Source organism: Neovison vison, chromosome 11 (genome assembly GCF_020171115.1).
Source record: "Neovison vison isolate M4711 chromosome 11, ASM_NN_V1, whole genome shotgun sequence".
NCBI lineage: Eukaryota > Metazoa > Chordata > Mammalia > Carnivora > Mustelidae > Neogale > Neogale vison.
Genome location: NC_058101.1, coordinates 49,711,521 through 49,736,280, shown reverse-complemented (window position 1 = coordinate 49,736,280; position 24,760 = coordinate 49,711,521). Strand labels below are relative to the sequence as shown.

Here is a 24,760-nt window from a genome sequence, read left to right as displayed (position 1 = left end):
TTTAAATTAATTACATCAGGTGCACAAGACATTTGTCATTTCTCTTCCTTCGTTTCTTCATCAAAGGATTTCAAGGCTTACAATATGTGCATTAAATAGGGAATGGAATGCAACGCAAAGGGACCAAATTAAAATTGGGAAGAAAATTAAGATGTCCATTTTGGCATTATTTATAATGCCAAAAAATTGAAAATTGAATAAATGTTTAGCTATAATGGAATGATTTAATGTAATGGTGTTCACCTAACATAATACTGTGCAACCATTAAAAAAGTTAATGAACTATTTTCAATCCCACAAATATGGTAGAAAATGGGCTTACATAATATGAATTGAGAAGAGCTAAATTTTTTTTTTAAAGATTTTATTTATTTATTTGACAGAGAGAAATCATAAGTAGGCAGAGAGGCAGGCAGAGAGAGAGGGGGAAGCAGGCTCCCTGCTGAGCAGAGAGCCCGATGTGGGCCTCGATCCCAGGACCCTGAGATCATGACCTGAGCCGAAGGCAGCGGCTTAACCCACTGAGCCACCCAGGCGCCCCAAGAAGAGCTAAATTTAAGAATTGACAGATCTAAATTATGTGACCTCAACCAGAAGAAATTAGACATCTTGAGACAAAACACTGGACTGTAAATCACACAGCAGATCTCTAGGTGATGGGCTGATGGGTGATATTACTATTTTTCCTGATACCTTTTATATTTTCCAAATTTTACCCCTTGAATCTGTATAAGTTTTAGAACAGGAAAAAGGAATACTTACAAATGCTTTGGTTTCCTTATCTATAAAAGGAAGATAATAATAATAACAACCACCTCCCAGGATGGTTCTGGTAATTACATTTAAAAGAATGTTTGCAGAGCCTCTGGCACGGTGCCTAGCATATGAAAACACTGGGAAAAAAGTGGGTTTTTTTCTCCTTTTTTTTTTTTAAAGAAAGTATAATGTGATTTAGCGTATAAAATTATATTTTCTTCTCTCAAGGTATAATTTGTAGAAAACGTCTTAACATTTTTAAGAGTTTGTAGGATAAGAAGGAAAAAAGAACCAGAATATCCTTTTGCATATTCTGTTCCATAAGACAATTATGCTAATGCTAAGGTTTATACAGAAGGATTCAGGGCAGGCACAGAAAGCAACAGCACATTGCAAACCTATGCAAAGACACACACACACACACACACACACACACAGTGCAGACTTTCAGCATTTGGGAAGACAGTACAAAGAATTTACTTCTGTTCTTTGCTGCCAAAACCCAAGCCCTTTGCTTCTGAAACTGTCTCATACTTTTAAAAAATTAAAAATAAGATAAAATCTGTATTCAAACATTCCCTCCAGCAAAATAAAGTGATGGACCAACCCTATATGCCCACGGTTTACATCCGCTTCCATTTTGAGCCCTCCATTATGGATTCCTCATTCCACATACAATAAAATCCATACCTAGGTCTGCATAGTTAGACTTGAAAAATTGCTTGCGTCCACAAAAGTATAGCTCGAAGTCAGTTTCATTCGACCTGCGCAAAGTGTATCCATTTTCAAGAGCAGCAAAAGCATCACAGGTATAACGGTAGGTAATGAAACCATAGCTGTCTCTGCAGTGGACAAAGAGGAGAGGTTCAAAGCTTGTGAGAAAGCATTAACATATATGCCTGTAACCCTTCCTACTTTGGAAGACTTCGCCGGTGCCAATGTCTGAACCACTGCATCCATTTATCAGTGTGATTGTCCTGTCAAGCAGCTAAATACTTATTTCTGGGACAGGAAATCTCAACTAGAAAGATTAATAAATAGGGATAAAAGAAAATAAATAAGGTTCTGAACTCAACATGTCATCTGTCAAAGCATTCCCATCCTAGCAATCTCATGGCTATAATTTTTTACATATGTCAGTTTCTAAACAAGAAATAATCTTGAAGATTCTTACCCATCATCCCTCAGATTTACTGTGCACTCCTCAATTTCACCAAAAACTTCAAAACGGTCCCTCAGTTCCGTCCGTGTTGTGTCAGGTCTGATTTTACCCACATAAATCACACGGCGTTCTTCCTGGGGAGGGGGTGGAAGGAAAGAGAGTCTTTTGCCAATTCTGGAGATAGGAAGGAAGGTGCACCTCTACCAACATACCTAAATGGACGTCCAATCATGCATACCGAGAACCCACCAAGCATGCTGGTAAAAGCAAAACATCCACTAAAACTGAATGAAAAGATGACACATGACCCATGTTTTAGCATCCATTTCTCCGTGTTCTGCATTCACTCTTCCTTCCATGTGCCCTACTCTGATGCTCACTCTCTTCTGCTTTTGCTCCCCAGCTCTGCACTTTTCTCTCCGGAGCTTTGATATATTCCAAAAGAAATAGGGGAAATGCAATCTGTTCATCACTGGACAGCTGAAGGATCCCTGTTAAGTACTGTAACCCTTGTGACTTGATTCTTAATCTTCCAAATTGGTAAGAAAACTCACCCATCTCACAAAATGCTTAACTTCTCATTTTACTCAGGATTCTCATAGTGAGGTGTACAAAATTTGACATCCCTCAAAACAACAATTCTAAACTCTAGTAAAAATAAAAATTACCTGGAGTCCTTATTAAAAATGCAAATTATTGGGGGCGCCTGGGTGGCTCAGTGGGTTAAAGCCTCTGCCTTCAGCTCAAGTCATGATCCCAGGGTCTTGGGATCGAGCCCCACATCGGGCTCTCTGCTCAGCAAGGAACCTGCTTTCCCTTCTCTCTCTCTCTGCCTGCCTCTCTGCCTACTTGTGATCTCTGTCTGTCAAATAAATAAATAAAAATCTTTAAAAAAATGCAAATTATTGGGGTTTATGCTGGCAGTTTTAAAAAAAATTGGAAAAGACAATTCAATGATCTTCATTTTTAATAAGCACACCCTAGTGATTCCAATGCAGGTGGTCCAAAGACAATAATTTGAAAAATACAGTCTTAAAATGTAGGCTATTTTAAGCCACGGGTCTCTGAAGAATCAAAGCTATAAAAGAGGCTATAAATTTCACTTTGCCAGTGAATCTTATTTTAGGAACAGACTAGAAGGGTGTGGCCTAATTTTCACAAATGGAGTCAATATCATCATAATCTGAAAGTCATCAGCAATTTATAACCTACAAAATATGGAAATAATATCTTATAGCCCAAGGGGAGACTCATTTTCACAAAACAGTAAAAAACCTTTCTTAGTAACAAGAAGCAGTCCTCTATCGGTTGTTCTAAGAAGACAAGGCCAAAGGAGATAATGTCTCTCAAAACCAAGGGAAGGTTTTTCGAGAACACAAGGATTTAATATAAGGCATGCGCTTACCAACTCATCTCTACACCTACTAAGAACAAACAAGAATGAAGTGAGCTTAGGGTTGCAGAGGTTTCAAGAGGTGGGAGCAGAGACTAGGAAACACAGAACTAAGGCATAGATTTACCCAAGAGTTTTCTCTGGATGTACTGAGAGTATCCTGACCTGGGTGATGTAAAGAGTAATTTAGGCTTAAGGCAAAGAGATGCTCTATGTTATTTCCCATAAGTCTTTCCTTCTCATATCTCCAATGTTTAGCAAAGGGCTTGGCAAAGAGAATTCAGTAAGCACTTGTGAAGTATAACTAAGCAATTAATAGAGCTTTTTACTCTATTTTATACTCTCCTAGGTGATCTGATCATCACGCCTCATCTTCTCTTACTGTACACAATGCTCCTATTTCTGTTTTCATCAGAGAAGCTCTTCTGAGCTTCAGACTCCAATTGCCAACTGTTTACTTGACAACTGTTTCTTCAAACTAGACCAACATTCCCAAAATCCAGCTCTCCAGTCCTCCCTCTCCCCATGGGTCTTTCTCCAATGTTCTTGTGTCAGTGAAATGAGCGCCATGCAGTCAGGTATTCGGGACAAAAACCTGAGTGCCTCCTCCATTCTTCCCTTAGTCCCCTCTAGACATCCAATCACTTGTTAAGGCCTGTTGAATTTTACCTCCTACATATCTTTTTCTCTTACATCGCCCCTAAACCAAGCTGCCAGCCTCTCTTTCTGGACAAGCGTAGCAGCCTCTCAACTTGGATCCTTTGTCTATAATTGCCCTTCTCTAATCTATTCCTTCACCTCAATCTGAATAACCTTAACTAAGGAAATAGGAATCTTATCACGTCAATTACTATCTAAAACATATCAGTGGCCTCATATAACTTTAAGGAAATTCCTTAATCATTAACAGGACTCATCAGGCCCTGTATGGTCTGGACCTGTCTTCATCATGTTCTCCTCTTACTTCCCATTCTTCCCTTTATTTTTCAGTCACATTGAGCTCCTACCGGTCCCTCGTATATACTGAGTTCCTTTTCTTTTCCAAGGCCTTCACGCCAGCTGTCCCCTTGCTCCTTGTAAGATCCTCCCCACACTGCCTCTCCTTCTCCTTCACCAACATACATGTACTGCCTAAAATTACATTGAACACAAAAATCATTTCCTTCTGAGACTTGAGATGAGGTCAGGCTTCCTATTAGTTGTTCTTACAATACATGATTTCTCCATTGTAGTTCTCTGCCCAATTGTAATTAAATAGTTAATAGTTAATTCATTGTTTATGTCCATCTCTCCCTCTACAGTGAAAGATTCCTGAAAGCAAAAAGCACATCTGTCCTCTCGACTACTGTATTTTAACTGTACTTGAAACATACCAGAGTCTCAATGAATATTTGTTGAAAACCCAATCAATCACCAATCAACTGATCATCTTTAAGTCTCGCCCTTATGCCTACATGTAATCCTTACTCTCCGAGACTCTCTAAGACAATGGAGAATGAAAGCCAGCTCTGCTGCTTAATCACAGGGAAAACCCTGTCCAGGTCGCTCAGCTGACTGAATTTACAAAGATTTCTATGATTTGTTTTATAGGTTTAAGTGGAAGAAGAATGGAGTAACTACATGTTTGCAGAGCTCTCACTCTTGAAACACCTTCTGAAAATCAGAGGTGGGGCTCCACGGAGACACTCAGTAAAACACAATTCCTCTGACAATAGGCAGCAGGCCTAAATAATTGACCTGGTGAAGTAAAGCCAACAGAGTCGACTGCCTGGTTCACTTCCATGTAGATTGTATGTCGTCTCAACTAAAGGCTGGAATTGCATTGTTCCAGAGCACCCAGCACATCCTGGAGATCATTAAGTATAAAGGGATGGCGAGCTCATCCTGGGGCAGTGTTATACAGTGTTGTAAGGGAGTCCTAGCACCACATTCCATTCTATTTACACAGCCAGCTCTAACCAAACAGCGAAATGGGATGGGACGTTATCTAAACTTTCTGGCGCCTGCTTGCATGGGTTTTATGGTTTTTTACCTTTTTTTTTTTTTTTTTTTTAATGGGCCTTTTTAGGAAGGTTACTACTGTATAAAGAAAAAGGAGGGGGGGATGCAGAAGAGAGAGAAAGAAATTGAACCATCACAAAGAAATTGCTCAACTACCATTATGGGAATACACACAGCCTACGTATTCAAGGAAATTTGAAGTTAAAGCTAAAATCGACCATATGCACGTCCATATGCAGACATATTGGGACAGTCTCTGAATTGCTTCTTTATACAAAACTGTATGCAACAATGATCCTACAAAGAAGATAAACCAGAGGACCTTTTCGGATACTGATACATTCTGCAGTAAAAAAAAGACACAATCTCGATGGGAAAAACAGAAACCCCAAGGGCTGGTGCACAATCACATAAACTACCTATTTGTCTATCATCTCCTTTTATGAAACACGGGAATGGAACCACGTCTTGCTTCCTTACAAAGATCAGAGATTGAATACACGCTGAAATTCTCATTTTAGAAAATGATTAGAGTGCTTGGTTTTCCTAGTGCTAAAAATGAAACTAAAAGGCATCTGAAGGTCTAAAAGCAAAGACAAAAATCTTTCAAAGATTGGCCAAAATGTCTAGCAAAGAACCGATTATTTTTAACATGTTGCGGTTTTATTAGACAGATGAATAGATTCCATATCTTTTAAAAAACCTTAACATTTGCAGCCAATTTCTCAAGACATTAATTTCTAAACAGGAGATGAAAGGAAAAGAAATCAAAATGCTTAATAACATTTTCAACTTCTTAAAGGCTTGGAGGAACTCTAAACCTTTGGAAAAAGCTCCTTGAAAAATGATTTTCAGACCAGTTTTCACTATTGAGGAGGATGGAACATTCATCAAATATCCTTTAGCTTCAATTTTCACAAAAGCTAGTTTGCTGATGGGGTGGATAACAAAATTGAAGATTTATATTGCATTAACAGGTATAGTAAATCAGCATTACATCAAAATACAGAGAGATAAATAAAGAAAAATATGAACTGAAATTAACTGACTTGCATTATCAAAATCTTTATCGAAAAGAGAACAGAGCCTCCCAGTTAGCTGGGGAAAACATACAATGGCTGTTTCTCATCAACTAATAAGCTAGTCTTGGTAAAAGGGATTTGACTAAGAGAAAGGGAATTTCATAGGGAGATTAACATTTATTGAATTCTAATATATGCCAAGTAGTGTGCTTGATGTTTCTGTAAGGGTGATCTCACTAAAATGCTCTGCAATGCTAGGCAACAACAAGGAACAGCCTCTTAATTTAGATTTTGGTTCTCAGAACTTTTATTCAACATTTCCAACTCAGGATAATGTAAAAACTCTTTCTCATATACTAAGGAAACTGCATGTCAACTTCAGCCATGAAAGATTTATATTCATTTCCAGATTAGCTACCAACCCGACTTCCTCAGAAATTCCAAAGAAATCCCAAATACTATATGTGAGATGAATGGAGAAAATCTGTCATTTAAGGCTGAATGGTATGGTGAGGTCCTCCATCTAAAAGGTAAAGTGAGAGGGGGAGATTGTTGTGAAAAGGCACGTATGGACAGAAAGGAAAACCAAAACCTTGACAAAATGTAAAAAAAAAAAAAAAAAAAAAAGTTGTTTTTTTTTTTTCTCTCTTTCTCTTAGTACTGATTACACTATCTAATTCTGTAGGCATTCAGTAAGTGTCTAATACTAGAGGGCACTATTAGAGGAGAAACAAAATGACAGCATCAGTTTTTCAAAGGTACTTGCCTCCAAGTATGACCCAAGAATACTCTTCCTTAGAGTCCAAGGTTGGATCAGTGTGAATAAATCCAGGCTAGTCTACTAGGGCTAAGTGCAAGGAAACACACTGAAAAGACAGAAACTTTGGGACAACTCCCAGTAAAATTTATAATTTCAAAATAGTGAGCTTCAATTAATTATAGAACATATATTCTAATCCACAGGAAGTATCTCTTGAAAGAGGTTTGGCTAGAGAACTATTTTCTCCAAAAATAACAACTATGAAAAATTACTTTTTTTTTTTTTTTTTTTTCATTTGGAAGGAGCTGATAATTATCCATGATGAAGCGCTGTTCCTGGCTCCTGGGCTGCAGACTGACAAAGGGAAGAGAGAAATGAAGTGGTACTGTCATTGCCCAGGCACACTTGGTTTGGGTTTCGAGCACTGAGCCATATCCTAATGTGTAGATTTGCCCTTTTTTTTTTTTTTAAAAGATTTGTATTAATTTATTTGATAGACAGAGAGAGATCACAAGTAGGCCGAGAGGCAGGCAGAGAGAGAGGGGGAAGCAGGCTCCCCGCTGAGCAGAGAGCCCGATGTGGGGCTCGATCCCAGGACCCTGAGATCATGACCTGAGCTGAAGGCAGAGGCCTAAACCACTGAGCCACCCAGGCGCCCCTAGATTTGCCCTTTAAATTAATATCCCATTATCATGTTCTCTGGCAGGAAATTGTACTGACTGCAAATGGAGCTGGACTTAGAACTCCACAAGAAATGAGAGCAGTGACAGTTTAGACATTAAGTACCAAACTCTGGCTTGCAGAGCTTTGATTAACCTGAATGACTGTAAGCCTAGGAGGCTAAGGAAGGTAGAGGGTGAAGTGGTTCTTGAGGAAAGATTTTGGTGGAAAATGGAGGAAAGGAGCAACCAAAACAATGGCGATGGTCAACCACAATGTAGGATTCTATGTCAGTAACTATGAATTATCAGCTTTTTCTTAACTCTCAGATTTGCTGCAGTCAGGGTGGTCTGGATAAAGACTTTTAGATGCATAAGCAATGAAAAAGTATAAAGACTCCCTAAATCATCTCCCCACGGAACACAAAATGACAGAAATATATACTACAAGACAAAGGTAGCAAAGACTAATTTTATAAAATATCAATTATTAGATGATTTTAACACTGTTTTTTATTTCCTGTTTGAGCTTCTCCTTTGCTTGTCTTCTCATTATATGACTGATCTGAATTAATAGACAACCATCACCATACCATAGATATACCAAACATAATTTGCTACTTGTTCAGTAATTCAAGGGTGTCTCAAAAATATGAAGGGAAATCACCTACCCAACCAGCTTGGGCAGACTGTCCTATTTCCTTTAGCTGTTTTGTGAATGACATCTCAAGCTAAACCAATCAAATGAGTCAAAACCCATTGCATGTATCTCTGCACCCAAGTCCATAAACATGCATTTTGCAAATGCACTGTGGCATAAGAAAGCAGATCATCTTGAGGAAGAAAACTGATCAGAAAATCTTTCCATGGGTAAACTCATGAAGTAATTCCACTATGCCTTTAAGATAGACTTTACAATCTTTATCATGACTTGTAAGTCACTTTAAGGATCTGGCTTCCATACGGTCATGAAATCCAGATCCCTAAGACTCATTTCCTATTGCTCCTGTGCCCCAGTATTCTGGTTAAATCACTAGAAGTTTCCCAATATACCTTGCTCTTGGCCAGGGACTTAGTGTGAGCTCTAGCTTCTGCCGAGAATAGCAATGTTCAATAAAAATATAATGCAGTATATACAATTTTAAATTTTCTAGGGGGCACATTTTAAAAAGTAAAAAGAAACAGAAAATTTAATTTTAATATTGTATTTTATTTAGCTCAATATATCCAAAATACTATTGCTTCAACATCATTGATATAAAAAGTATTAATGAGGAATTTTATACTTTTCTTTTGAACTAAGTTTTCGAAATCCAATCACATTTATTAGTGCATCTTAATTCACAACTAGCTGCATTTGTTGTGTGCCCAGCAGCCACCATATTGCACAGCACAGGTGTAGAGAACCTTTCCCCTCCTTCTCTTTCGATTTCAGAATAATCTCACCCTCTCTACAGATGCTCTCTGTCACTCTCAGGTCTAGGTATTCCCCCATTTACCACGAGAGGACCTTGAACCTCTCTGGATAGGTGGACCAGGTCCTACCTAATTTTATGTCCCAAGCACCTAGCGAATGTTTGTCACAAAAAGGATCATGAGTTTTCACTCATGTTAAGCAGAAATAGCATATCATTGTCCAAGAGGGGACAGAGTAAATCCTAAATCTTTACATTAAGCTCTTATTAACTATAGTCCACTGTGTTGGTAAAGTAAATAATCTCTATGTCCTACTTTTGGGGGTGGTGTTGTTATTTTAATCTTCTTTTCCAAAACAAAAATTAAAAAAAAAAAACCTCAAAGTGAAAATTCTGACAAATGCTTAATTTTTAGTAACTTAATTTAAGCCAACTTGACATTTGTACTATAATAATGACATCAAGGTTGCATTTGATGAAGCTATCAATTATGGAATGTAGACCAATCACATTATCTGATGTTTTGGAAAGAGCCAACTAATGAAAAGACCCCTCCCTCCTTTTATGCACTTTTGTTGATTATGTGGCACTGACTTCTTTGGAAGAAAGAAAAGAAGCACATGCCGTATAGCTATATTTATCCACAACTTTGGATATAGTGGTGTATTTTGCCCAAATGAGCTAATACATGATGAAACTATTAATCTCTCTCTTCAATGTGATACTTTGGGGAAGAAACATGAAGGATTTTATAAAATATGAATGTGCAAACACTGAAATAACTATTTTCCTACATGCTTGCTCAACATGATTCTTTTTTGTTAAGATTAACTCTAATGTGCCATATTAAAAGGCTTTGTAAACTATATGGCATTATATAAATGTGAGTTATTATAATTATTGAACAGGCTATTAATTAAATATAGCAAAATTAGAAAAATTGAATTTTTAATTTTCATTAGTCTTCTTAAGTGTTAACTAATGACACTGTGGCAGCTCTTAATATCACAGCTCATTTGAAAGTTGAGAAAAATGAGCAAAAGTATTGTAATTTGCACAGGACTTTTGATTCAGCCTTAGGTAGATTCAACATTAAAGGATAACAAACACCCTAGACCTTTAGCCTAAGTATTCAATCACTTCTCCCTTCTTCTCCTTGAGAACCTGCAACCAACAAGCCTCTCAGTTCACCTTTTCCCTCTGGTTGATAACGGTCAGCTACTGCTTAATTTTGACTCCATTAGTCAGTTCTTTTATGTAGGTTTTTCAAGATTTTGTGGATGGTAGGAGGTTTTCTTAGAGGCCCTATATAAATCTAACCCTTACAGTGAGCAGTCATTTCCCTAAATGTTGGTTACTTTCTATGCAAGATAGGTGAAAAGCTGATCTAACTGAAATGACTCTTAGGAGCTATCAGAGATAGGCAGCTGAAGTGAACAAAATGGTGCCACTTCTGATTGATTACTCAGGGCTCCCTGAAGAACTGAGTTGGGAGAGACCTAAAGCTTCCCTGAGGGCTCAGTGGGAAGAGTTCCACAATTGATTAGGAATGTCTGCCATGGACAAGACTGACAATCGGAGCGATGGGTTTCTGCCAGGGGAGTTCTAGGTTGATAAGCAATAGGAGGGAGGTGGGGTAAAGACTACCAGTTTGCCAGCGGGTGCTGAAACCCTACTGACCTGCAGAGAATAAACAAGTTCGGTATAACCTGGAGCTTTAGACCAAAGAACCAGTAATGTCTGTATGTCAAGGAAACACGGTACCCTGCTGTTAAGTAGTTCCAAAATGTGGAAGGGGTTATTGCAAAGCAGTTCATGAGAAATGCGGCTGTACCAACTACTCAGTGAGATGCTGACCCAGCACAAGTCCAAAATGATGACTTTTTAGCCCCTCCTTCTCCCCTGCCTCCTTCAAATCCAGCTTGAACCCAGTCCCTTCATGGACAATCCAATTCTAACATCTGCCCAAGAGACAAACACTGAAACCAAACCCGGATATGGCCTCCTTTCCCACTCTGACAACAATGCAGCAGAGAACAGTATGAAACACTCGCCGTCTGACCGGATTTGACCAAAAACAGTCCCTGCTCCCTCCATTTTGGAAAACAGTCATGGGTTTCCAGATGAATGAGAAATATGAAGTATGAATAAGAACATACACTCATTTAACATTTTGCTTCCCCATCATCTATGTCGGGAGAGCTTGGGAACCCTCTGATGTTTTAAAATCAAAAGGCTGCGGAATAGTGCGTATTCTAACAAAGCCTTAGCTTTAGTTTATTTTCTAATCTATAACAAAGGAAGAAAGAAAAGAAGAGAAAAGGAAAGAAAAGAAGAAAGGGGGAGGGAGGGAGGGAGGGAGGAAAAAAGAGAGAGAGCGAAAGAGAGAAAAAAAGAGAGAAAGCAGAAAGGAAGGAAAAGAAACCCTCCTTTAAAGCAAAAGTGAGCTCCAAGCTGCTTACAATTGCCTTCTGCCTCTGCCTCTCCCTTTGTTTGGCCCTCTCAGATTCCCGCTTCTCATACTCTTTGCGGTATTCTTCCCTCTTCAGCCTTTCGTGCTGATATTCCTCGTAGCTGTCATACCTGAGAAACACAACTTCATCATTAAGTCAACCGCCTCTGTTTACACAGGCACAATGAATCAGGAACTGGGGAGGGGGCAGGGAGTGAGCTAGCTCGTGTCATCTAGAGGAGGGGGAACAGGAGGAATGGAAGGTAAATGACCCGGTCCTTACCTGGGCCTACGGCTGTAGGGCGACCTGGAACGTGATCTTGCGCACAGAGGAGAATTTCGGTGTGCGCGGTGTCTGCAGTGGCTCGACTCATAGTAGTAGCAAGATCTGCGAGCGAGAGGAGAAACAGAAAGGGCATTTGCAACTGCCCCTTAACCCTGCTTTATCAGCCCAACTGAGCATGCCCTGGAAACACCGTAGGACATAAAGTGGCTCTTTTTCTTCCTAGCTACTGGTGAGATTTCCTGGTGACAGTTTGTGATCATCTAGTCAGCTTAGAGGTCTGGAAGTGATGTATTCTCTCCCAGGCTCTCTTACTGATGTTAATGCTGGGCACCAGTCTGGTACACTGTCAGCTTTATCTCGCGTGGATCTCAACTATCCTGGCACAGGGCAGCTCTCCGGGTAATGGAAAAAGTTAGATGAGCAAGTTTCTTACAAATTGCTCTCTGTGATGCGACTAGGCTCCAGGCCCTGTGCTCAAGGCTGACAGATTTCAGAGAAGATGAGGAGGCATATCTGTGTAACAATAACCTGGTTAGCTCCGGAGGTGTTGGGAATCGCCTGGCGAGAGGGGCTGGGGCTGTCTGTAGGTTTTGAAAGCTTTTTGTGGACCTCACGCTTTGGGTGGGCGTTGGCAAGGTTTACCTTGAAGAGGATCTACTGCCTGGGGACCTTGATCTTGACCTGGAATATGGTGATCGGGAGCACGACCTGTGTCGAGAAAAGGACCTTGAACGAGAGCGCATCCTTTGGGGTCTTTGAGCAAATAAGGATTTGGGTGGTGACACGGAATCTCTACACGGAGAGTTAAAAGAAGAGCAGGAAGGCGACACATCGAACAATGAATAGGGCTGCGCGCCGTCCCAAGGGTAGTTCAGTTTCTCACTTTCATCTTCGCTGTCATCAAACAGGCCATCCATGGCTAGTCCTGAATTTATAAACATAGGTAGTTTGGAGAATTGTTCATTACTGAAATCACTGTCCCTCAGTTCACTGGTCTTGTCTGCTTCGTCGTCAAAAACAGCTTGACTGGGATGACCGAAGTGCTTGTTCAGCTCGGCTCGGATTTCCTGGTCTTGGAGCTGTTTTCTGGTGCTGCAAGGAGAGACCTGCTTGCCCGCCTCCGAAGTCTCTGTCAGGAAGCCCTGGTCTGAATCCGTGGAAGAACAGACCTGCCCCTGCCAGTCGGAGGAGGCATCTTTATATCCTAGAGGTCTAGAGTCTTGGAGCTCCTGTGATATATTAATGAGTATTTCCGTTTTGGAATTAATTGACTGACAATAGTCATGGTCACCAAACAGACGTAGACTGGGCCGCTTGGCCTTCCTTTCCTCGTGTCCACTGGTGAGCACGGAGGTCTTGCTGAGCTGCGCGTACAACTCAGACTGCTCCGGCCCTTTCTTGGTGGAGTTATTGCCTTGGGCTCCAGAAGGCTCACTGTTCCGAGGCTTCTTGGAGGGCGGAGGTACCACCGTCTTGCAGGAGGACTTCAGCTTTGGAGAAGTCCTGAAAGGATTATCTTGGTTGGCTTTATGAGGAGGAGTTGTGGGTGGAGTTAGGCCTGAAGGTAAAAAGGGAAAAAAAACGACAACAACAAGGAGGGGTAGGGGGTGGGGAGAGAGACAAGAGACGGAGATAATGCTGTTAAATTGCAGGATACGTTTCCCTCACTTCTGGGGGATTTCAGACAATGGTAACAAAGAAGAAAATGAAATTCATGTCAAGACCTGAAAACGTGCCTCTCCCCCTCAGCCTCTGCCACCAAGAAAAGACAGATCTCACGACGGCCAGGCATCAGTGAAATCCGCAATGTTCTGTATTTTAAACGCCCATGCTAACAGATCTTGCTTCCGAGAAAACATTAACGCCTCCCTACAGGCCTCCACGCACACGGCATTACCAAAGCTCACACTTCCAAGGGCATAGTCTGTCTGCCTTGTGGCGAATTAACCGGGTGGCCCTGGGGAATCACAGAGTAGCTTTGGTAGCATCTGTCCTCAAAGAAAGCTGTGGGGAGCATCAAGAGTGGATCAGAAATTGGTCTCCAATCAAGAAGCCCAAGAACTAGACAACTTAAAAAAAAAAAAAATACGGGATGACCACAAATGTGGGGGAGGGTCAGAGTGACGGAGACAACCTTAAAGTTCAGAAAAACACGACAGACCAAGGCAGGGAACCAGATGACCCTGCAACTTGATGGCAATGATTCTTTGTCTCCACAGCTCATTAACTTAGTAAACCATGGCTAATGTAGGTATAATACTTTCTTGTAAGCATAACTAATACATTCTGTCTAAAATATGGTTCTGCAACAGAAACCTAAATGAACAGAAACACTAAATACTGCAGTGCCAGCGGACCATTTTATTTAGAGCACAACATCGGGGCGGGCGATGAGGCTGAAGGATTGAAACAGATCCAAACTTCAGCAACCAACTAATTAAAAAAGTAGAAAAAAAATAAAGGGAGACGAGAGAAACCCCATCAGTGGGTGCCTTTCGTCCTTTTCGAGGGAAGAGCAGGAAAATTCCATCAGATGCTGTCGTGGGAGAGTCTGTGAATTACAGTTGTCTCCTCTGTTTTAACCCCGAGAAAGTTCTACATGTCCCTTTACACGGAGGAACGATAATGGGGAAATGGCTCCAGAGTCCAAGGAACTTTGAAGAAGGGCAGGCTGGAGTTCAAATGACATTATGCTTACAGGGGAATATTTGAATTTACAACACTCTTTCTATTTAGGAGAATGGGTGAAGGCTATTCAGCAGAAAAGAACTTCACGTCTGCTAAAAAGCCTGGGGTTAGACTTAAGGCAACCGCACGTTTCAAGGAAATGACAGAGAAATCTAACCTTGTTGGAGAAAGGAAAAAAAAAAAAAAATATATATATATATATATATAGATGTATGTATGTACACACACACACACACACACACACACACAATCAAGTAGGTCACAGAAAGCTGCTTGAAATTTTGGTATGAACAGAAAGATACTGCCTCTTTCTCCCACTTTACAGTAAAGAGATGGAAGAAACTAATTTTAATATTTCCTCTATAATAAAATATTTTACACTAATATTTGGCAATTTTTATTATGCATAGCTAATGCTCCTTAAATGAGGAGGGCAAAGCTACAAGAATGCAAAGTAATTTAACTTTGGAACTCCATCCCAGAAAAGCTCAGTAAGACATGGAATACAAACACAAAGGGAAGGGACACATGAGGGTCCCAGCAAAGCTTCCTTGAGTTAGCAGCCAGGTTCCTCGCTGGAAGATAGCCTAGAGGTGACATATTACTGAAGGAAATATCTGTGTCCCTGAGGCCCACTCTCCTTGTGTTCCCTCTTTCATGGACAAGTAGGTCTTTTCCTCCATCTAAGAAATTCCTACATAATCAGTCTTTCTCCTTTCTCTCTCTCTTTTTCCCTCATTTTCTTTTCTTTTTGCACTGCCCTGTCATAACAGGGCAAGTGATTTCGACTGCATTCTACCTCCAATTGCCATTAAGACAAATTTAAAGCTATTAATGCCCCCCTCAAACAAATGACAATTTCTCAGATATTTCTCATAGGAGGCTAAGATGCTCAAAGAAATAATGATGAATAATCTCTCTTTTATGAAAAAGTAACAGTCAAATATTCCAAATGGCATAGCCCTTGAATGGAGAAATGACACCCAACATTCTAAAATTCCATTTCATAAATCTTTTTATGGTTCCCAAACTAGGGTAGTTTTTACTTTCCTAATAATTTACTGCCAGGATCACTCATTAGACACTTATCAGATAGTGCTGCATATTCTTGTTCATCTCTTTTTGAATGTATCTTTTATCCTGTCAGTCCAAATAGATGATATGCTCTTAGTGGAAATGTTGCCTGGGCTTATTTTTGCAAAAATTCTTACTCGCCTATTTATTTATTTTTTCCCTGGGGGCACCTGAGTGGCTCAGTCAGTTAAGTGGCTGCCTCTGGCTTAGGTCATGGTGGTGGGGTCCTGGGATCCAGCCCTGCACTGGGCTTCCTACTCAGGGGGGAGCCTTCATCTTCCTCTCCCTCTGCTGCTCCCCCTGCTTGTGCATGCTCTCTCTCTCTGTCAAATAAATAAATAAAGTCTTTAAAAAATGTTTTCTAGATTCTCCTTTATTGATGGGTCTTACATTTCAGTGACCCAATAATAACTTGGGAAGCTGGTCAAATATTTTTTAATGATATGGTTCATGGACCACATACGGAGAGCCTCTGTCCTGTCATGTCCATGCCTCACATTGCCTTGTTTTCAGGTACGTGTATTTTGACTGACATTCTAGACGTATAAAAAGAAATCCTAAACTTCAGAAACACCAAATTAGGCCACTATTAAGGAGAGACTAGTTCTAAAAATAGCTCAGCTATCTAGGGATTTTAAATATAGAAATTCTTTTTAGTCTTGAACATTTGAAACCCTTGTCCTAGTACCTAAGCTCATTATCGCTTAAATAACTGATTCTCAAGTTGCTCTTGGGAGTGGCGACACCCTGATTGTAGCTGTGGGTTTTTTTGTTTGTTTGTTTGTTTTGGTTTTTTTTGTTTGTTTGTTTGTTTGTTTGTTTAGTTCAAAGCCAAGCCTTTTACCTTCCTAATATCTTAGGCAGCCTGTAGCAATGGGAACAGACATTTACTGAACATTTACTATGTGCTAGGTAATACACCAGATGCTGGTAGGTACATCAGGGACTTCATGGTCCTTTTAGCAAATAGGCAAATCTTCAAAACTTGAAGTAAGTGCATGTTTTTACCCATGTGCTTTAAATTTACAGAAACACAGAGATAACCAAATACACCCTACACATGAAAATAGCAGGGCTGTAAATTTCTGTTGGCACTCCTTGTTAAAATAATAATAATAATAATAATAGTTGCCTAATGGATTGAAGCTATTTTAGGATTAGTGCGTAGGTGGGTAAGGGGAAAACAATTCAGATAATTCCCTAAACTTTTTACTGCTTACTAAAATTTATTCAGAGAAGACCTCCAAGCAAGACTGAGAAATCTGAAAGACGGAACCACCAGTGCTTAATTGAAAATCGATTTCCAGATAGAGTGGAGACCCAAAGCAAAACAAAGCAAAAGCAAAACAAAAGTGTAAGAAGCACTGGTGGTTCTTCTTCTTCTTCTTCTTCTTCTTCTTCTTCTTCTTCTTCTTCTTCTTTCTTTCTTTTAAACATAGTGTCAAACTTTTAACAGCCACTGATGGGACAGAGACCCCTTGCTGAACCTGAGTCTCTCCCTGTCGCCCAGCAGGGCTCAGTCCCCCACGTTTGGAGGCCAGTCAATATTCAATTCCTTCACGCCACTACCTTTGCTCGTCGTCCCGCTAATGGCCAGATTCTCAATTTCACCCCACAAGCTTAAATCAACAGCGCTAATGCTTCCCATAACCTCTGGATTATTTCCTGTGTGTTGATTTTCTGGGGAATGTGTACATTTCGGTGTTGACAGTACAAGGTATATTCCATGCTCTCTCTTGAACTTAGCAGGTTTTGACAGATTTATGTGAGGACAGATGGCCATTACAGGCTGAAGGCTGACAAGAGGCAGTTCAGAGCATTGTTAACACACTTGCACAAACTCTCAGCAGTGCAGCGCTGTGCAGAATGTAATTCAGACTATAGCTTTTTTATTACTGCCTATTTTCTTTTGTCAAAAGAGCCTGCTGTGCAGAGCAACAAATGGCTGCTATTACCCAGAATGTAATGGGTGTCAGACAAATCACGTAACACAAACAATCAAGAGTATGTAGGTCATATTTCAACAGAGCACAACCTTAGCAATATTTATGATTACTGCATTGAAATGTGTTCTATAATAAACAAGTACCTCCGCATCACTCACACTTACGCACTTCCGCACAGCAAATCGGGGAGAAGTGCTACACACTCCACAGTCATCTTTGTCAACAGCCCTTTTATTTAAAAAAAAAAAAAAAAAAAAAAGTCAGAGACCAGTTTTGTTTTGTTTTTCATTAGGTACCATAAAATGATTTTCTTTGAGGAATTCTCTTTTGGGTTTGTTTGTTTAATTGAATGACTCTGATAAATGAAGACTCCTCTGGGATGTGTGTGTGTGTCTATGTGTCCCACAATCCAACCAATGAATTCAGCAGGTTTTTTTTTTTTTTTTAGTAGTTTATAACATTTTATAGAATCTATTGCTCTGTGATTTGCTTTAGTTTCTTTGACAACGGGATTTTTCTTAGGTCTCATGTCAATTGAAATATTTCTTAAAGAAAACCAATGAGAAGATGAGTTTTGTGGGTTGTTTTTTTATTTGTTTGTTTGTTTTTTCATTTTATTTTATTTTATTTCTTTTCAGTGTTCCAAAATTCATGAGCTTCTAATTCACTTAAAAACTTACCAAAAAAGAAGGAGTGGGCAGAGATGCATGTGGTTTATCCTACTCTTATATTTTATGCTTCAAGAACTTGGAGTGGGTGTCAAGAGTTCACAGGAAGGGCTGATACTAAGTATGAACCCTTACTGCTCCGCTAGTGAGAATATTTTGTTATAGAGGCTCCTCCCATGGTCTCCCCGGCCCCCAACTTCCCCAGGACTTCCTGGAGGTACAGAGAAGCCGGCCACTGAAGTGTTAACCCTCCCAGCGAGGAACCTCTCACACCCTGCTCAGGACTCTGGTGGCCATCCCTCCAGGCTGCTCTGACCACAGGTGCCCCTGCCTTTACTCCTTTTTTAGCATGTCCTGTAACATCCCTGATTCCTAGGGAACAAACTCACCTTACAGAAAAGCGTCAGAGCATTCTTAATATCTTGCTCATGGAAGATATTAATTGGTGCCCATGTGCTTTCCCACAGTGCTGGAGCAGAAGTGGGGAACAGGGTTGGGGGGAGGGGAAACCTGTCCTGCCAGGCAGCCATCAGCAACCCTCCCCCCAAGTTGATGTGGGAGAGGAAAGTACTTTGTTATCCTTGGCTAATGAGAAATTTGGATGCTATTATTTCCTAAAAAGGTAACTCAGGAAAAAAGGAGTATTTCCAGATGTTGGGTCAAGGAGAGAGATCAAAAAGAGGAAATGAAGGATATAGTTGAAACATGGAAGAAATCCCTGACAGTAACAGTTGCCAAACATTGAAATGGGCTGTAAAGAAAATTTGTGGGGTCTCCCTCTCTCAGATTCTTCGGGCTCAGGAATGGATTATAGGACCTGTCAAAATCACTTTCCAGTTCTCTCATGCTAGGGTATTCCTTTTAAAACTGCCAACTAGTGCTCATATTTTGTTTTGCTTTATTTTCCCAAAGATAAGCCACATACAAAAGACACGTATACCAAAAGGGTACAGCAAATGTATGCTGTCAGTCAATATTCTGTCCAGCAAAATGAATCTTTAAATAGGAAGTCCAAAAAGGATAATAATATAAAAGTCTACATAAAAGAAATCACAAATTGATTGGCTAATGAGTGGGTTCTTGGGCACAAACCCACCAAAGTGCAGTTTGAATGATTGCCAATTTAAACCTAGGCAAAACATAAAATGAAAAACAAATGGCACCCAATCATTCATCTTCATCAAAACCATGAGGAAAATACCAACGGAAGACAACATCACTCAGACCTAGTGTGTGAGAGTGATGAAACTGCTGATTATTTAGTTCTTCTCATTTCTCTAATTAGTTATAAAATAGCTATGCTGCTTTCTATCACTTTTACAGTAAGAACTTTAAAAATAATTTACATGTACATGTACACATACATATACACATATGTGAAATTTTGGGTCAACCACTTTGGTCTGTAAACAATTTTCTTCTTGTCTATCTGCTGGCTAAAACCATCATCTAGTTGAGCTGACACTGCTTTGCCATTTCCATTTCAGAAACAAAAAAAGTCTAGCACTCTGAAAATCTCCATATGCAATAGATTTAAATGCCTTCTGCCAAAAGAGCATTCTCTCCTCTCATCTTGTTTTACTAACAGCTATTTTGAAATCAAATTGGTTTTTACACCTGTAAAAAAGAAGTGTTTTTTTTTATCAGCCAAAATGAGCTAGTTTAGGACAATCACAAAGTCAGACCAGCTGGCAATACCTAATAAAGCAAACTTCCTGTCTCATCCCTCCTGTTTCCCAAAGATTCTGCAGATGGGGCAGAGGGATTATTCTGGAGATCTTGGAATATTGTTGACTCTTTACACTTGTACTTAAATGTTTGAAAAATTTCACTAAAATTTGTGAGAGTAAAGAAAAAGAAGACACCAGAAGGTCCCGGGCAACAGCTTGATCCATTTCCTTGGCCAGAACCACATGGATTAAGACTGTAGACCAAGGATCAACGAATCATCAACATGACTGTTTCCTCCCTGTCCACCCCCTGGTTGCACCCATGGCAGACATCATTAATTGATCATGACATTTTCACTGAGTACAGATTTGGCCTTGGAATCTTCCTCAACACAATGCTCCTCACAGCCAATACCAATCAATGACACTTGGCAAGTGAAATGAAACCTATTTAATATAACAGATGTTGACTACTATCTTCAAAATTCAGGCTTCAGGAAAGAGATATCATCTCTAGTTGGACAGACATGCTTTGAACCCAGGGTCCACCACAGAGCTGATGTCAACATATAGCTTTTTCCTCAACAATGAAATGGCCCAAGGAATGGAAACGATAACATGTAGGTCATGCTTACTGGGGAATGCCTAACCTCAGAATGTGTAATAATGTAAAGGAGCTATTGTTGAGAGAGTATCAAAGAGGAGATTTTTTTACATTGATCTGGTAAATTCCATACCCACATACCCAAACAGTGTATGTTCAGGGGGAATTAGAGGAATTTTTGCCACAAAGAGAATATATAACTTCATATATGAGCTTGCCGAATTAAAAACAATATTAGTGTCAATAAAGGGAACAGGTGAAGATAATCAAAAGTTGAAAAGAGAAGCAACAAGGTACAATCACTTCAGCAAATAAAGTTAATGCAGAATTCGTAATTAAATATATCATATTTATTGAATACTTCTATATGCTGGTACTAGAAGAAGCCTTTTTCATGTTTCATTGCTATGCTCAGAGTAACTCAATGAGACAGAGGTACTGTTATTATCTTCATTTGGCTCATTAGGATCCTGAGCCTTGCAAAAGTTAATTAAAATGACCAAAGGCCACCTTGCTAGAAGATAGATCCAGAATCTGAACCTGAACTTGGGTTTGTCCAATGACAGAGCCAAGGTTTTGAATAGCCTCACTAAGCCATACTGTCTGCTTTTAGAAAATCATAGTAGACTACTCTCATTTAGAGCTACACTGCTTACAAAGTTTTTAAATTCTGGTTGAATGCACATGTAATTGCCATTTTTGGATGTCAAAAATGGTTGAATACTGGCAATTTTATTTTTCAACCTATGTTTTAGTCCTACGAGTCAGACAGTAATTTGATTTGGGGATTATAAATATGACTTTAACATTAAGGAAACTAAGACCCAGAAAAGATTAAGGAGAGAGAAAAGCATTTTAGCAATTAAAAGATAAAGGTGGAAAAGTAAATTCTCCATCTTATAGTTCCTTACTGATTTTACTGCCCATTGCCAAGTACTGTGCGACTCAAACATTGCTTTGATTTCCTGCCTTCTTGCTTCTGCTCCATCAATAACTTCTCCCTTTTCCATCTGTGCAGTTCAAATCTGATACAAATAGTTTTCTCCCTAAGGCTCCCCATGTCAGTTTAGCCCATGGAGACCATAGTTCCCTCCACACCCCTTTCCTTGGATCACCTGGGTCCTTCACTAATGATATCACCTCAATGTTTCTTTCAGTCCTTGAACCATCTTTATAATTCTTTTCAATCTTCTGTGCAATCATTGTATTTCACTTGAAGCAAAGTTACAGAGTTCCCCTTGATAACTTCTTTTCTCCCTTTGGTGATTCTCCTCACATGCAATCAGTGTTTGTCACATCCTGTAATCTCTACCATGCAAGAAATGATACTAAAGATTGTTTAAGGAGATGGAGATCACAACCATTACATACTGCATTGCATTTCAAAAACATAGTAACTCTATCCAAAAAACCTCTTCTTTGCACCACCCTCCAGTCAAGTTCCAAACTTCTCTTCCCAGCCGCCTTCAGCATGCTCCAGGTTCCTCCTCAGCCCCTTGTTTTCCTAGAGCTCTAAATTCTTTCTACTTTGTAAAGGCAATTTGGCCCTACCTCAGTTTCTCTAATTTGCATCTTCACACTTAAAACCACCACACTCAATAAACTAGAAAACACCCCCTGGGCCCATCTTTCTTAGAAGGTAACAAAACATTACAGGTAATAAATAATATTTTGCCTTCATGTTATGTGTGCAATGTGTGTTATTTCCCCAACACACTATAATCCCACATCTTAAACACAAGAACATTTACTTAGTAGGCCAAGGACAATGCTTCATATTTTACACGGATCAGTCTCTAGGTCTTCCATTTGCTGTATATCCACTAAGACCTATCCTATTGCAAGTAAAGAGCAGGTATTAAAAACATGTTGGTAAATTGATTTCTATCGTATCCAATAATCTTTAAAAGCCCCACGAGGAAAGGATTTAAACCAGTCAGATGAATTCTGGCTCACTGACAGAAATAAATCCACTGTACGTATTTTCAAGGATTTTAAATATGTAAAAAATGTATGTACTTTATATCTCTACTTGTCTTTTAATTGTGTAGGCTCCTAAACTTTAAGAATCATTACTAAATTATCTAAAATTAGGTGTCTATCAATAAGAAAAATGTTATAACCTTTGCAAAAAGAAAATAGGAGTGCTTTTTTGGTAACACCATAACTACACTAATGGAAGGAATTCAATTAAAATGATATTTCATATATATAACATTTCAAAAACAAAGATATCCAATGTTAGGAAGGATGTAGTAAAGCAAGTATAGGCATGTAATGCTAATAGGGCTATAAATGAAAGCACTACTTTGGAAAGCAACATATACCAGAAGACCCCAAGATATTTTATCTTTATATTCACTATTAAAAACTACTAAGAATTTATCTTGAGGAAATACGATAAATTTATGAACAGAACAATAATAACAATAACAACAACAAAACAAACAATCAAAAAACCCACAAATATCTGATTAAAATGGTCAGAGGGCCTGAATAGATATTTTTCCAAATAGATACAGGTAGCCAACAGACACATGAAAAGATGCTCAGCATCACTAAATCATCAGGAAAAGGAATATTAAAACCACAATGAGATGTCACCTCATACCTGTCAGAATGACTATTATCAAAAATATAAGAAGCAACAAGTATTGATGAGAATGTGGGGGAAAAAGGAAACCATGTGGCTGCTAGTGGAAATGTAAATCAGTGTAGCCACTCTGGAAAACAATATGGAGTTTCCTGAAAAAAATTAAAAATAGAAATACCATATAATCCAGTAATTCCTCTGTTCGGTTTTCTCTCAACAAAAATGAAAACACTAGTTAAAAGATACAGGCACCCCTAGTTTATTGCAGCATTATTTATAAAAACCAAGATAGAAAAGCAATAGATGAGTAAAGAAGATATAATATATATAATGGAATATTACTCAGTCATAAAAACGAATAAAATTTTGTTGTTTGTGAAAGCATAAGTGGATCTAGAGAGTCTTATGCTAAGTGATATCTCAGACAGAGAAAGACAAATCCCATATGATTTCACTTCTATGTGAAATCTGAAAAAATAAAACAAAATAAATAAACAAATAAGAAACAAACTCATAAATTTAGAGAACAAACTGGTGATTTCCAGAGGGGAGAGGGATGGGGAATGGGCAAAACTGGTAAAGGGGGTTAAACGGTACAAACTTCCAGTTATAAATATGTCATGGGGATGAAAAGTACAGCATTGGGAATTAATCAATAATATTTTAATAAACTTGTATGGTGACAGATGGTAAGTACATTTATCATGGTGAACACTAAATAATATATAGAAAAGCTGAATTACTATGTTGTATACCAGAAACTAATTTAACATTGTCCACTACACTTCAGTAAAAAAATTATGAGCAAACATTTCTAATGCAGTGCTATTTCAAAATGGTAACACTTTAAAACAGCCTAAATTTATAAGAGGAGTATGATTAAATAAATTTCGATGTACTTACTGAAACTAATGTTATTATGACACACTAAAAGCTTGATAATAAAGGGTCTGTGATAATATAAAAATTTCTCATTAAAATGTTAACTGAAAAATCAGGATGCAGAATTATATACATAAAATGATTATAGTAGAAATACAATGTATCTAATTATCCATAGGAAAAAAATGCATTGGTAACTTTGCATCTTAGAATTGTGAATATGCATGCTTCGGTTAGCTCAATCAGTTGAGCACAAGCCTGTGCTCAAGCACAGGTCTTGATTTTTGCTCAGGTCCTGATCTCAGAGTTGTGGGACCTAGACCTCCCATTAGGCACTGTGTTAAGCCGGGAGTCCGCCTAAGATTGTTTCCCTCTCCCTCTCCCTCTGCCCTTCCCCCTGCTATGCTTTCTCTCTCTCTCTCTCTCTCTCTCTTTCTCTCTTTCTTTCTTTCTCTCAAATAAATAAATAAATCTTTAAAAAATTACAAATATTTTCCCACTACTTTATATTTTTGACATTTTTATAGTAAGCTTAAATTATTTATAGTAAGAGAATAATAAAAACCTTTTAATAGAAGCTTTGGTGTGGGTGTATAAAGTGGAAGCTTTCTCCTTCCTTTCTGAAACAAAGTAACTGACTAATACAACATTCCAAACGCTCATAGTAAATAGATTCCTTTCAACTGAGTTGTTGTCGTGAGCCACAGTAGTATTTCCCAAACCAGTTGA

The 24,760-nt window shown here is 39.0% G+C and overlaps 1 protein-coding gene across 3 annotated transcripts in view; it reads right to left on the bottom strand.

Moving 5' to 3' along the window:
• Positions 1–24,760, bottom strand: part of PPARGC1A (PPARG coactivator 1 alpha) — a 453,784-nt gene that overhangs the window by 5,301 nt on the left and 423,723 nt on the right. For all 3 annotated transcript variants that reach the window (XM_044225880.1, XM_044225878.1, XM_044225879.1), the window contains exons 8-12: positions 12,549–13,464; positions 11,904–12,008; positions 11,631–11,751; positions 1,931–2,052; positions 1,447–1,598 (exon numbers count right to left, since the gene is read on the bottom strand). In XM_044225880.1, the coding sequence (XP_044081815.1) occupies positions 1,447–1,598; positions 1,931–2,052; positions 11,631–11,751; positions 11,904–12,008; positions 12,549–13,464 (1,416 nt within the window). The remainder of the gene's footprint in view (positions 1–1,446; positions 1,599–1,930; positions 2,053–11,630; positions 11,752–11,903; positions 12,009–12,548; positions 13,465–24,760) is intronic.